Raw genomic sequence first — 12,652 nt, 5'->3', positions numbered from 1 at the left:
AAGCCTTGGCCAGGCCCTTGTCCCACGAATCTGCCACCATTTCTTGGCTGGCTGACCACAGACGAGTCTTTAATCCTGCTGACCTGTTTCCATGTCTGCAAAATGAATACCAGGTAAGCTCAAGGCTTCCTTCCAGCTGTAAAAGGAGCTGGGTTCACATTCTGCTAAGTGTCCTGGCTCCCTCTCTGCCGAATGAGAAGGGCAATAGCGGGCAGAGGAGCTGGAGGCAGCCTAGAGTCTCCGATTGTGCAGGTTGGGTGAACAGGTGCCCAGGTGTCCAAAGGGCCAGTTCTCCCACTGAATCAGGATGCCCCTGAGAGAATGAGGCCATAGGGAAGCTGAGGTATGGGAAGTAAGCTGGACCTGCCACAGCAAACAGCACGCACTGCTGTTAGGGAGGAAAATGCCAGAAACCCTCTTGGCACCCCTCTCAGGGGTCCAATAAACAGAGAGGCAGGGAAACAGACAGAACCCTATCCAGCTGAGGGTCTACAACAGCTAGATGACCCCATTCTTAATGGCTCCTGGCTTCCTGAGGATGGGGAAGGCTGCAGAGATTAGGAAGAGAGCGGACCCACTGATGACATCAAACACACAGCAACTGCTGCCCATTAGAACATTTATTTCTCAGAGAGAAAATAAGTTTCAGACAGTCATATTATAGTAGGTAAAATTAACTTTTGTATTCTTTACAAGCATAGATTCTTCTCTGTTTATTACCTCTCTTATACCATCTGTTATAAACAATTCTAGAAAGCAAATAAAGTCACTTTCTACAATAAATAGAGCATCGTGTGCTTCACAGCAGACGCGACTGAGACACATAGGCCCCATGCCACAGCAGGATCTGAGCCTTTTCCCATTCTAAAAGAGCAGTTTTAAAAATGAGACTCAGAGAGAGACTGAAAGAGTCAAAGAGATTGAAAAAAAAAAGAGAGACTAAGAAAAGAAGGAAGAGATTGGGGAAGAAAGAGACACAGAAAGAGAAAGCACGAGAGCCCCGAGATCTTACAACACAGGTTGAGACGAAAGTCACAGAGTCCACAGCCAACCAACTACCTGGGGAGAGGGGGGCGCACTGGCTCCTTAAAATAAACCACACTGTGTGCATGTCAAATACTCAGCCACACAATGGAGGACTCCAGTAATGGAAACTATAGGCCTGAATAATTTAGAACAGTATTTTACAATTATATACATCATGTCCTTCCCTAGCCATAGGCTGCATTGTAGTTTTATTATTGTACAAAATCCAAAACCCCATCCTTTATGTTATAGAGAGTTTTGTTGGTTCCCTTGTAAACTCTGGCTCATGTCCCAAATGTACAAGAAGTCGTGGCGGTTGGTTGGTTGTATTTTTAAAAAGTCAAGTATGTAAAAATGGCAGTGATCTCCCCAGTGACTTCGTTTTGTCCAAAACTCCCCTACGAAAAATTTAAAACAATTAAAAAGAACATCAGGTTAAAAATCAACATGGCGATCAGTGGCCTGCAACCTGGCCCTGCGACTTTGGTGCTTAAGAGGTGAAAGGAACATCCAGAGAACAGACATCGAAGCCTCTGAAAGTTGTGTTGGTTTGTCAGTCAGCATTCCCCATTTCACAGTTTTTTTCTTCCCTTCTGTTTCTGAGAAGGTAAAGGTGGTGAGGGGGTTGAAGGAAAAGAGGGAAGGAGACTGAGGGTCTGAAATAAAAGTGCTGCGTTCCCTGGAGTTCGGAGCAGCAGAGGCTGGGGGGAGCAAGGCGCAAGACAGAAGGTGCTGGAGTGCAGGCACCGTGCCATCCATGTGGAGCAGAGGCAAGAGGCTGCCGCTGCAGAAAAGGAAAAGCCCACAAGGAGAGGGTAGGAGGGGTGAGAGGGCAGACCCAGCCAAAGGGCACCAGCTTCACCCCAACAAGCCCCAGAACCCAAGGAGACCGATGGACATGCACACCCCAGCCTGGGCTGCTGACAGGAGCCTGCCTCCTGGCAAGATGGAAGCGGGCAGGAGGGGCCCTGCCTCGAACCCAAGGGGCAAGCTCTTGCAGCTTGGCCTCAGCTGTTGTCTACAGCAGATATGAAGGGGTGTGGGTGTGCTGGTGAGGGGGTCACCCAAGGGGTGGGCTGGTCTCTGTCCCGGGCCCCCAGGGGCCAGGTTGAGGGACCCACCTAACAGCTGGCCTCAAAGGGAATGAGACATAAAAAGAAAAAGATCAGTCTGGTGATGGTTTCTGTCAGTTTGGCACAAGAGAAAGTAGGGAAAGGAACACGGGAAGAAGAGAGACTGGGCAGAGGTGAAGATGGGACAGGGAAGAGGAATGAGGATGGGTGACGGAGGGAGAGAGAAGGTAGGCTCCAAGAGGTTCCCTGCGCAGCCCTAGGGATGCACAGCACCTCTGGGGTCGTGTCAGAGCCTCGCTCGCCCTGAGGTGTAGTTAGTTGGGAGTGGAGTGGAGGGGCCAGCACACCCGTGAGAAAGAGCCCGGGACCTCTCGCCACTGGGCCAGGTCTATCCCTCAGCTGGGCCCAAGCCTCACAGCTGCTTCTGCTCCTAACTAGTCATCAGCAGAATGGCCCCGGAGGAGCTCAGGTGGGAGGTTTTGGCACACAGCAGGCCCACCGAGGGAACCATGCAGTTGGTCAAAACTAGGGCCTTGCTCTTGGGGAGGACACAGCCCGGTCCCCGGCCTGCCATGGGAGGGGAAGCTGCCAGCCATTTGTCTGGCTGGGGCAGGAACAGGCTTCCTGTGCCCCGTGGAACGGAGGCAGGGCAAACAGATGCAGGCCAGGCCCCGCCCTTACAGGTAGCTGGAGGTGACAAAGGAGTGGGGCCCCCGCACTCGGCTGAGGTGGATCATCGCGCGGTCATAGGCCACCTGCACTGACTTGCGGATGCTGGTCTTGCGGCCTTCCAGCATCTTGAGCTTGTCCACAGTGTCTTCCACACCCAGGGGCAGGACTTTGTCCCTCGGAAGCCACTGCCTAAAACACAAGCACAGTAAGAGGCCTAGACCATGGGGAATCCCACAAGGGGGGCTCCTCCAGACCCACCTGCCCAGGACCAGCAAAGCCAGGGGAGGAGACAGGCAGAGGGACAGACTGGGACGCTACAGGCAGGAGGCCACCAAGGGACTTATTTTGCAATCAGGCCCTTCCATGGGCCCAGGACACTCATTTGGCTTACAGGGGTGCCAAAGCCGTGGAGCAGAGTCTGGGAGGGCTCTGAGCCTCACCCTGCCTTGGCCAATCAGGGAGCAATGGCTAGGAAGTGGAGGTGATGCCAGGAACCGATGCACTGATCTCTGCTGGGGCCTGCACCAGGTGTTTTTTAAAAGATTCCCTGCGTGACTCCAACATGGTTGAGAGCCCAGCCTTTGGAGCCAGATCTTGGTTTGTATCCTGGTTCTGGCTATGGGGTCTTGGCTTTCTGAGCCTCAGCTTCCTCATCAGAAAAATGGATTGGGAGGAGATTAATGAAAATTTAGATGAGGATTAAATGAAATCATGCATGTAGTAAAGCAACTTGCATAAGGATATGGAGTAATACTCAAAAAATGATAGCTATTAGCTACGTCCTCCCTCTGCAGAAGCAGAGGTGGGAGGACTCTTCTGCTGGCATTGGTAAACTACGAGCCAACCAACCACTTGCAGTGGTTCCTGCACTGCCCAGAACTCTGCGCCCAGGACTGGGACACACGTCCCTGCAGCCGCTGGGAGTGTTGGCAGATTACCTCCACAGGAGGCACCCTCTCCCAGGGCAGCCAGCATCCGGTGACTGGCTGACAAAGGGGTGCAAAGACACAGCCCCAGTTCCTGACATCTCTAATGGGCCATCCAGCACCAGAGCTCCAAACGGGATTGGCTGAGGCCTCTGCAGCAAGTGCATGGCAGCTGCGCCCCTCACCCTCCTCAGATCTCTCCAGTAAGTCTCCTAATACAAATACCAGTGTTTCCCAGGGGATCTTATCTGCAATACCCCTTACTTACTATTAACATGTCAAAGTATTAACCCCTTGTGTACCCCCTCCAGCACATTAGCATTAGAATAGTCTCCAGTGGGGCCCCTCAGCCTGCATCCCAACACAGCCCCCAGCAGCAGCACCCACTCACCAGGTGCGCTTGTTGTCAAAGAAGAGGACAAGGAAGAGCTTCTCTCCAGCCTCGGCCTGCTTCTGCTCTCCCAGCTTCAGCACATCCAGTGGGGGAACAGGAATGGGGACACCATTGTGCAGGAGGCCCTCCCGGGGCATCTTGGGGTCGATGATCTGGAGGTAGGAAAGGAGATGGCCTTTAGCTAGCTGAGGGTGGATGGGGTGAACAGTGTACCCTGCCGTAGGACTAACCACTGAACCATGCTACATTGAGGCTCTGCAGGGGACTGGCCTTGCCCACAACCCAGTGATGGAGGGGCTAACCTCCTCCAATGACCTCAGCACCCTTAAATGAATTCTTGACTCTGCTTCCCCAGATTCTGTTCTAACGCTTTGGCCCTTCTCAGTCCTGACGAGGGGGCTTGCTCACCAAACGTCAGGACCCAGGACCGGAAATCCTGGGAAGCCAGCATGAGGCTTGTCAGAGCCAGTGGAGTGTCTCTGATGTCCAGGCCAGATAGACAAAAGCCCTCCTCCTGATGTCCCTTACGGGAGCGGAATGGAGGCTGTTTTCTCTCCTGTCGATTTCCCTTTAGAACCTCTGTAATTCACTTCAAACTCTCAAGGTCCTTCCTAGAAACCATGGCTGTGAAGAACGCTGGGCATCAGCAAGAGGGCCCATCCTTTTGGTTCTACCACCTGCTTACCCACCACCTTTCTGTCTAACTCTAATCCTTCCTGGGGTGTAGAACACAGTTTTAACACTTCCATAAGACCAGAGAGAAGCTAAAAAACTGAATTTGGAGGGCTGCTGGAGGGGAAAATAATGTGGCTGGAAATAAGGGCCACTGAAAGAATTATTTCTTGAGCCTGCACACTCCCCAGGGCAGGGGCTCAGCAAAATGCCTGGTGGTATCGACACAACAATCGTTCTCCAGCTCTGTGGAGCACTGACCAGGTTACCAAAGATCCTAGTTTATTCACATGCTATCATCTTATCTCCTCCTCTCGCCAAAACTGAGAAGTCTGCTGATGGGAATGAGCTGACAGAGGCAAGCACTAAGCCCAGAAGGAGGATATAGCTGGCAGGGACTAAAACCAGGTGTCTGGACAAGGCTTGGGCCTCTGCTGCCTACTCTCTCCTACACCGGCCCCGCTTCCAGAGCAGCTGCTGACAAGCTCTGTGTGCCAAGGCCAGGGAGACTTGGAACTTACGGAGGAAGCAGCTTTCTCCAGAGATGGGAGTGATCTTAATTGCTATACCCTGTCCCAGGGGGCCTCTTCTCATAGTAATAAATTGCTCTATTTACTTTTGGGTGTCTGCCAGCTTCCCTACATCCTCTTTAAGATAAGCAGCTAAAAGCAGGTGCTCTGATTAAGAGTTAAGGAAGAATAGCCCCTACCCTGCCCCCAGCTGTGTGATTTGGTAAAAACTCTTAACTCCTAGCCTGTCTGTCACTCCTGGGACTGAAGCTAAGGGTCCTAATCAGAACCGACAGGAAAGCTCTCCTGAACTCCCTCAATGACTGATAGGGGGGCTACTCTGCTAGGTTTCCCATCCACCAAGCCATGCTGCCTGACTGCTGGAACGTGGGGCAGACTGAGCTCTCCTCCCTTTTTAAAGACAGAGGCCAATGGATCTCAAAATAATAAACAATGGTCCATTCACTCAAATGTTATACAGATATACAACGATATGGAAATAAAGTTTGTGATAACATATAACATTATTACATGTGTACAAATATTATTATAGCTATAATACACAAACAATAAATAGAAGGAACAACAATACAAAATGTTTATAGATGGTGTCAGAATGCTGGGGATTTGTGTTGATTTTCTCTATTTTTCCAAAGCTTCTATAAGGTAGATACATTATTTTTACAGGAAAAAAAATTTTTTTTTTTTAAAGAACTAGAGCCTCAGAAAATTTAAAAAACTGTGTATTCACTATAGGTGCAAGTACATATTTAAGTATGCAGAGGAAAACGACTGAGAGAGCATAAACTAAAAAACAAGGGTTCTGTTCAACGGTGGGATTTTCAGGTGGTGGTTGAATTTCTTTAGTCACGAAAGAAAACGTATGATTAAGAAGGCAATGGAGGAGTTCCTGTCATGGCTCAGTGGTTAATGAACCCAACTAGTATCCATGAGGACTCGGGTTCAATCCCTGGCCTTGATCAGTGGGTTAAGGATTTGGCGTTGCCTTGAGCTATGGTGTAGGTCTCAGCCGCGGCACAGATCTGGTATTGCTGTGCTTGTGGAGTAGGCCAGCAGCTATAAGCTCTGATTTGGCCCCTAGCCTGGGAACCTCCATATGCCTCAGGTGTGGCCCTAAAAAGACATAAGACAAAAAAAAAAAAAAAAAAAAAAAAAAAAAGAAGAAGAAGAAGGTAATGAAAAAGGAAGAAAATAAAAGACTAACTTCAGGCCAGCCTTTTCTGTGTTGTGAGATTAAAAAAAAAAAAGTCAAATTTACACAGCCTTAATCACTTCTTCAGCAACTAAGCAGGGGGTCTCAAGGATGGCAGGACACAGAGCCTATGAAAGTGGTCCCAGGCCCAGCCTCCTCAGCCTGGGATCAGTGTGGATCTTCCACCTGCCACAGGGGGTATGGGGCAAGCAGCAGAGTTCCAATATGGCTTCAGCAAGTTGTAAGACCCTGTGGAGCTAGTTTCCTCACCTGTCCAAAAAGGATCAGAGTTCCTGCACTTTTTACCTTAAGAGGATGCTTTCTGGAAAGAGCCACAGCAACCAATGAGCTGGAGAGGCTCAGAGTACGGTGTGTGCTGGCATGAAGCCGGCAGAGTAGTTCTCAACCCTAGCTACAGATCATCTGGGAAGCTTTTTAGTCTTTTTTTATTTTTGCTTTTTTTTTTTAGGGCTGCACCTGCAGCATATGGAAATTTCCAGGCTAGGGGTTGAATCAGAGCCACAGCTGCCAACCTATGTCATAGCCACAGCAACATGGGATCCGAGCCTGTCTGTGACCTGCACCACAGCTCATGGCAACGCTGGATCCTTAACCCACTGAGTGAGGCCAGGGATCGAACCCGCAACCTCATGGTTAAGAGTCGGATTCATTTCTGCTGCGCCACAATGAGAACTCCCTGGGGAGCTTTTAAAAAAATATTCACACCTTGGTCTGGCTTCAGAGAGTCTAAAATGGTAGTTCTGAGATGGGACCTCGGTATCTGCATTGTTTAAAAAAAATTCCCCCAGATGATGACACGTCCTGAAGGTTAGTAGAATCAGTATCTTCCAGGGACAGGTGGACATTACTTCCCCAGTATAGAAAGAACCCTAAGAAATAATAACCAAGGTGGTAAAAATAGAATTTTGAGCTACTGCTACTATGGCAAAAATGGAAATTTTGGCTACTGCTGGAGCTAGTATAAACCAGAACTAATTTTCTAAGGGGCAACCTGGCAATTTGTATCAGAATTTTGCATAGACTTTGCCCCAAGAAGGCATTCCTAAGACTTCTTCACTGTGAAGAAATAATCACGGATGTACACAGCACTTAAACTACAATGATGATTACTGCTAGCTGTTTATCACAGTGAAAAATTCAAAATGATCAACTAGGGTTAAAATGAGGTACATGCACTCAACTAAAGATGATGCAGTCATTAAAATGATGTTGATGAAGAATGTTTAATGGCATAAGACACGCATGCTCATGGTGTGCTGCAAGTAAGGGGGAGGCTGAACACAGTATGGTCTCATATTTACATATTAAGCAAAAAAAAAAAAAAAAAAAAAAAAAAGGCTGAGTGGATATACACCAAGAGGCAATCTCTGGATAGAAGGGACTGTGGGTGAATTTGAACTCAGTGGCTCAGAACACAGGCTTTGACATCACACAAGTTGAGCCTTGGGTTCTAATTCCAACCCCGCCACTTCATAGCTAGAGAGTCATGGGTACCAGGTTTTCAGTTTTTTCCCCCCCACAAAATGAGAGTAACCATACCTTCCTCAGTATTTCAAGAACTTAGCATGACATATTTATGAAAACATCTAGCCATTTCTAGCAGCTTTTACAATTCTCAATAATGAGCACCTACTACTTTTATGCATGATGATAATTTTTTTTAATTTAGCAAATAAATATATGATATTAAATCCCTAAGAACCCTAGCCTCCTTCATTCTTTAGCCTATTCTAAATGCCCTAAGCAGGGAGCCTTACTGGTCTAACCCACCCAGGCTGAGATAAAACCTCCCTCTCCTGCACCTAAAAGCACCCTGACCCCCAAGAACACTGCTGGCTTGATCCAGTCAGATAAGCCCCCAAGGCAAGGTGGGGAGGGAGGGGCAGACTCACCAAGGCGGGGTAGGAGGGATAACCTCGGCACTTGGCCCACACCAGCTCCAGGGGCTCCAGATCTCCGCGGTCTTCAAAGGGCATCAGGAGACTTCTGCCTGGGGGCGGGGGAGGGGAGGAGATAGCACCCAAAGGGGACTTGGAATGGTGCCCAGGAAGCCTGCCTGGGGCCTCCATTTGACTGGGGCAGCCCAGGAAGGAGCCAGCAACACCCCCTCCACCCCTCCTCCTCCCTATCCTCTCCTAGTTCTTAAGACTAGATCAGGAGTCAGCAAGCTTATTCTGTAAAAGGCTAAACAGTAAAATACTTTAGGTTTTGCAGGCTACACTCTCCACTGCAACTACTCAACTCTGCTGTTGTAGCATGAAAGCAGCCACAGATAATTCATAAGTAAAATAGGCACTGCTGTGTCCCCATAAAACTTTATTTCTGGACACTGAAATCTGAATTTTGTGTAATTTTCATGTGTTACAAAACAGCATCTTTTGATTTTTTAATGATTTGAAAATGTAAATGTAAAAACTGTTCTTAGCTCGTGGGCCCTACAAAAAAACAGGCAACAGGTTACCGTTTGCTGACATCTGAACCAGAATTCTAGGTTGGAAAACTAATTGCTTCATCATCAGGACACCAGGAAGGAGGACTATAACCCAGTTTGACAAAGACACAAACTGCTCTCTGGGCCTCTCCGAATAGTGGGCCTCACAATGGAGGCTTCATGGGAAAAGATGCCTGGGATGGATATCCTAGTTAAACTACTTCTAAATGAGTTCTTTTCTGACAAGGCCACACCTGGCCATCCAGGCCACCTGGCTGCACAGCACTCAGCAGAACCAAGCAGACCTGCTGGTTATCTCCTGCCTATTTAGTCAGAACCTCACACTGGGGGGCTCCACTTGGGGCAGGTACCACATCTCTTGGGCTTACTCTGTTCTGTACCCGAGGCACTAGCACACGTGGATGGGGTACTTCACAAATCCCTCTGAACATACAGAGGAACCTTCCCTTCCTCTCCACACATCTATAAACGGCAACGGGGAGATGACCACACTCAACAAAGGAAAAAGGCCCAAATCCCACAGTCTAGAGATTATGTTGTTAAGGAAACATTACCACCCATATTCATAATTTTTTAAAAATGTACTACTAATAATGAGGTCTCATTTGCCACCTACTTAATCAATATTAATAACAATAAAAAGATAAAATCCAATACTGAAGAGGCAGGCCGTCTGTGGGGAAACTGGTGCAATCATACACTGCTGAGGAAACTGCAGACCAGTCTAATCCTTTGAGAACACAATTTGGTGGTAAATCTCAAAAGCCATAAAAAAAAAAGTATGAACCATCTGCACCAGTAAATTCCTTCCCTGGGAATTTATTCTTTGAAAAATACATTAAAAATAAGTAAGAGGTTTTCTGAACAAAAATATGGGTTTAATACATTATGTTAAAAGCTGGAAATAACCAAATGTCTAACAAAGAGGCAAGTAAACTATTATTATTATTTTGCTTTTTAGGGCTGCACTAGTGGCATGTGGAGGTTCCTAGGCTAAGGGTCGAACTGGAGCTACAGCTGCCGGCCTACACCACAGCCACAGTAACAAGGGATCCAAAGCTCATCCGCAACCTACACCACAGCTCACGGCAACACCAGATCCTTAACGCATGAGCGAAGCCAGGGATCGAACCCAAAACCTCATGGTTTCTAGTTGGATTGTTTCCGCTGTGCCACAATGGGAACTCTGAGGCAAGTAAATTATAATGCATTGATTGGAAGATACAATGTTCCAATACTATGAGATGTAAAAATTATGTCAACATTTTTTTAAAAAGTATGTGATAACACTGAAAAAAAGCAGAATACAAAAGCATGTGTTATAGATTATCATTTTGTTAAAAAATGTGCCTGAAATAAAAAGAAGGCAACAAACAGAGAGAACTGAAGACAACTGTGTTAAGGTGATGGAACAGTGGGAAGTCAGTTTCCTTATTAAATTTCCTTTGGCATCATTTTAATAAGTATGTGGTTTTTAAAATAAGAACACAGTGTCACTACCAGAAGCACAAAGTATGTGCCAATCTGCTTCTGGTCTTGCACGAAATACTGTACAAATTAACCTCGACACAAGCCCTGCCTTCTGGGCACCAACAGTCCAGACAGTAATGAAACATGCAGGCATGCACTCATCAACACACATATGAAAAAGAAATGGGTGCTAAGGGAAAATAAACCAGGCTGGGAAGAAGAAAGAGGGGAAGAGAAGCCCCGGAGCCTATATGTTCACTGGAAGCTTCCAAGCATCCAGACTGCACAGCCCCCACGGGAGGACTGGACAGAGGTTTGCTCAGAGAACAGCCTGCCCCATGCCCCCTCCACCTGAGCCCCACCCAGCCCTCTCCTTTGGCTCTGCTGTCCTTTATTCCCTTGGTCGGAGGAAACGAGATCCATGTATTTTACTGTCTGGACCAGCTGGAGTAGAATGTCTCATGAGTAAGATGGAAGCACTGGGTCACATGAAATCACAGGGTCACGTGTGAAACTCAGTGATACATCCAATCTCCACTCCTGTGAGGGCAGACTGAAACGTCTACAGAAAGTACAACTGCACACCTCCTTCAACATAGCAGCTCTACTTCTACAGATACACTCCCCATGGGTACAAAATGATCCACGTACAAGATTGCTCACTGCAACACTGACTGTGACAAATAAGTGAAAACAACCTAAATGTCCAACTGTAGAGGAACAGCTAAGTAAATGATAGCACTCCTACGTAACGGGGCATTAGGTAGCCAAAAACAGGCACAGAAGACTCTCTAAGATATATTATTAACTGAAAAAAGGCATGGTTTAGAGGAATGTGCATGTTAGGCTTCTCTACTCTTTTATACACACACACAAGTTTTTGGCTTGTGCATGTATGCAAAGACACAGTGGCTATTCTATGGAGGGGAGAGCTGCCTTTTCATTATGTGCCCTTTTGTACCCTTCTGATCTTTGTCACCATGGCATGTGTTACCTATTCAAATAAGGTGAATTAAAAAAAAAAAGTATGAATGACCTGGGAGGAAGAGCCATCTCCTTGTCTAGTGCCCCCTGCGTTTGGAAAAGCTCAAAATCTGGTTGCTGCCTATAGAACTGGTACTTTGAAGGTCTGGTCCCCCCAGATGCACCTGTCAAGCATCCCTCACCTGAGCCATTGTAGTCAGAGTCTCCATTCACACCTTCCAGGAAGGGCACTCGAGACAGGGCTGGCTTCCCTCGGCTGCGTTTGGGGGGTGTCAGACCACTGCATACAGAGCAGGGAGGAAAAGGGGGGCAAAATGAGCAATTTTAATGACTCACATACCCTCTCCCACTCTCCCATCTCTGCTAGGAGCAGAGCTGCAAAACACTTCAAGGAGAATGGTTTCTCACCTTCCCCTAAAAATTCACACTAACCCATGATATACTGCTGTCCAAATGTTCCCACAAGGCTTTAAGGAACCATTTCATCCATGTGGAAGGACTCAACTTGGAAAGAGATGCCTGCTCCCCTGCCTGGGGGCCTTGGATTTCACCCAGAGGGAAAGTCACCCCAGGCACTTGTCAGTTCTCCCAGAGTCTAAACAGCCTGGCATAAGGAGGGCCTGTCTCATATTTGCCCAGAATTTCTTACCACCGCTTCTTCTTTAGAAACCAATTTATCTTTGAGGTACAAAACTTTGCCTCTTTCCCAAATTTTCTCTAATAGACATGCTTTACCTCCTCAATTAGAAAAAACATTTTTAAATTGGAAAAAAAATCCACTTTCACTTCTACTTTATGTGTACAAAGTTTTTCTTAGAGATGAATTTTTTAAACAAGTAGACTTTTTTTTATATATAGCACTGCAAGGAGGTAAAAAATATATATTAGACAAAGACTAGAAGGTAATAAGCAAAAATGACAATACTAATACAGAATAATGATATAACTGGAACCCAACCAGGCATCAATGTTTTTAAACTGCTCCCAATGCAATTCTAATGTACAACCATAATTAGAAACCTCTGGGCAAGAATAATGTGGCTAGGGTTTCTTTCACTCAATGTTAAAAAATATTACTGCTATATAATCATTTCAATCAAAAAAAAAAAAAGTGCTTTTAAGCATTTACAACACCTGCAGAAGAGCAGAAATGCTTAAGAAACCCCTAGTGGGAGAAAGAAGAGGCCAGGGTTAAGACTGGTTGGAGATTAGGGTACTCCTCATTTACTGACTCATAACT

General features: G+C 46.9%; 1 protein-coding gene across 1 annotated transcript in view; it reads right to left on the bottom strand.

The window, feature by feature from the left end:
- The window catches only part of BRPF3 (bromodomain and PHD finger containing 3), a 39,694-nt gene continuing 27,644 nt past the window's right edge, over positions 603-12,652 (bottom strand). The window contains exons 10-13 of the mRNA XM_021098638.1: positions 11,595-11,692; positions 8,399-8,496; positions 4,089-4,243; positions 603-2,960 (exon numbers count right to left, since the gene is read on the bottom strand). Of these exons, the coding sequence (XP_020954297.1) occupies positions 2,777-2,960; positions 4,089-4,243; positions 8,399-8,496; positions 11,595-11,692 (535 nt within the window). The 3' untranslated portion in view covers positions 603-2,776. The remainder of the gene's footprint in view (positions 2,961-4,088; positions 4,244-8,398; positions 8,497-11,594; positions 11,693-12,652) is intronic.

The sequence above is a fragment of the Sus scrofa genome, chromosome 7, assembly GCF_000003025.6.
Source record: "Sus scrofa isolate TJ Tabasco breed Duroc chromosome 7, Sscrofa11.1, whole genome shotgun sequence".
In the NCBI taxonomy this organism is placed as follows: domain Eukaryota; kingdom Metazoa; phylum Chordata; class Mammalia; order Artiodactyla; family Suidae; genus Sus; species Sus scrofa.
Note: the sequence above shows the minus strand (reverse complement) of the source record. Positions and strands in the feature narration are given on the sequence as shown.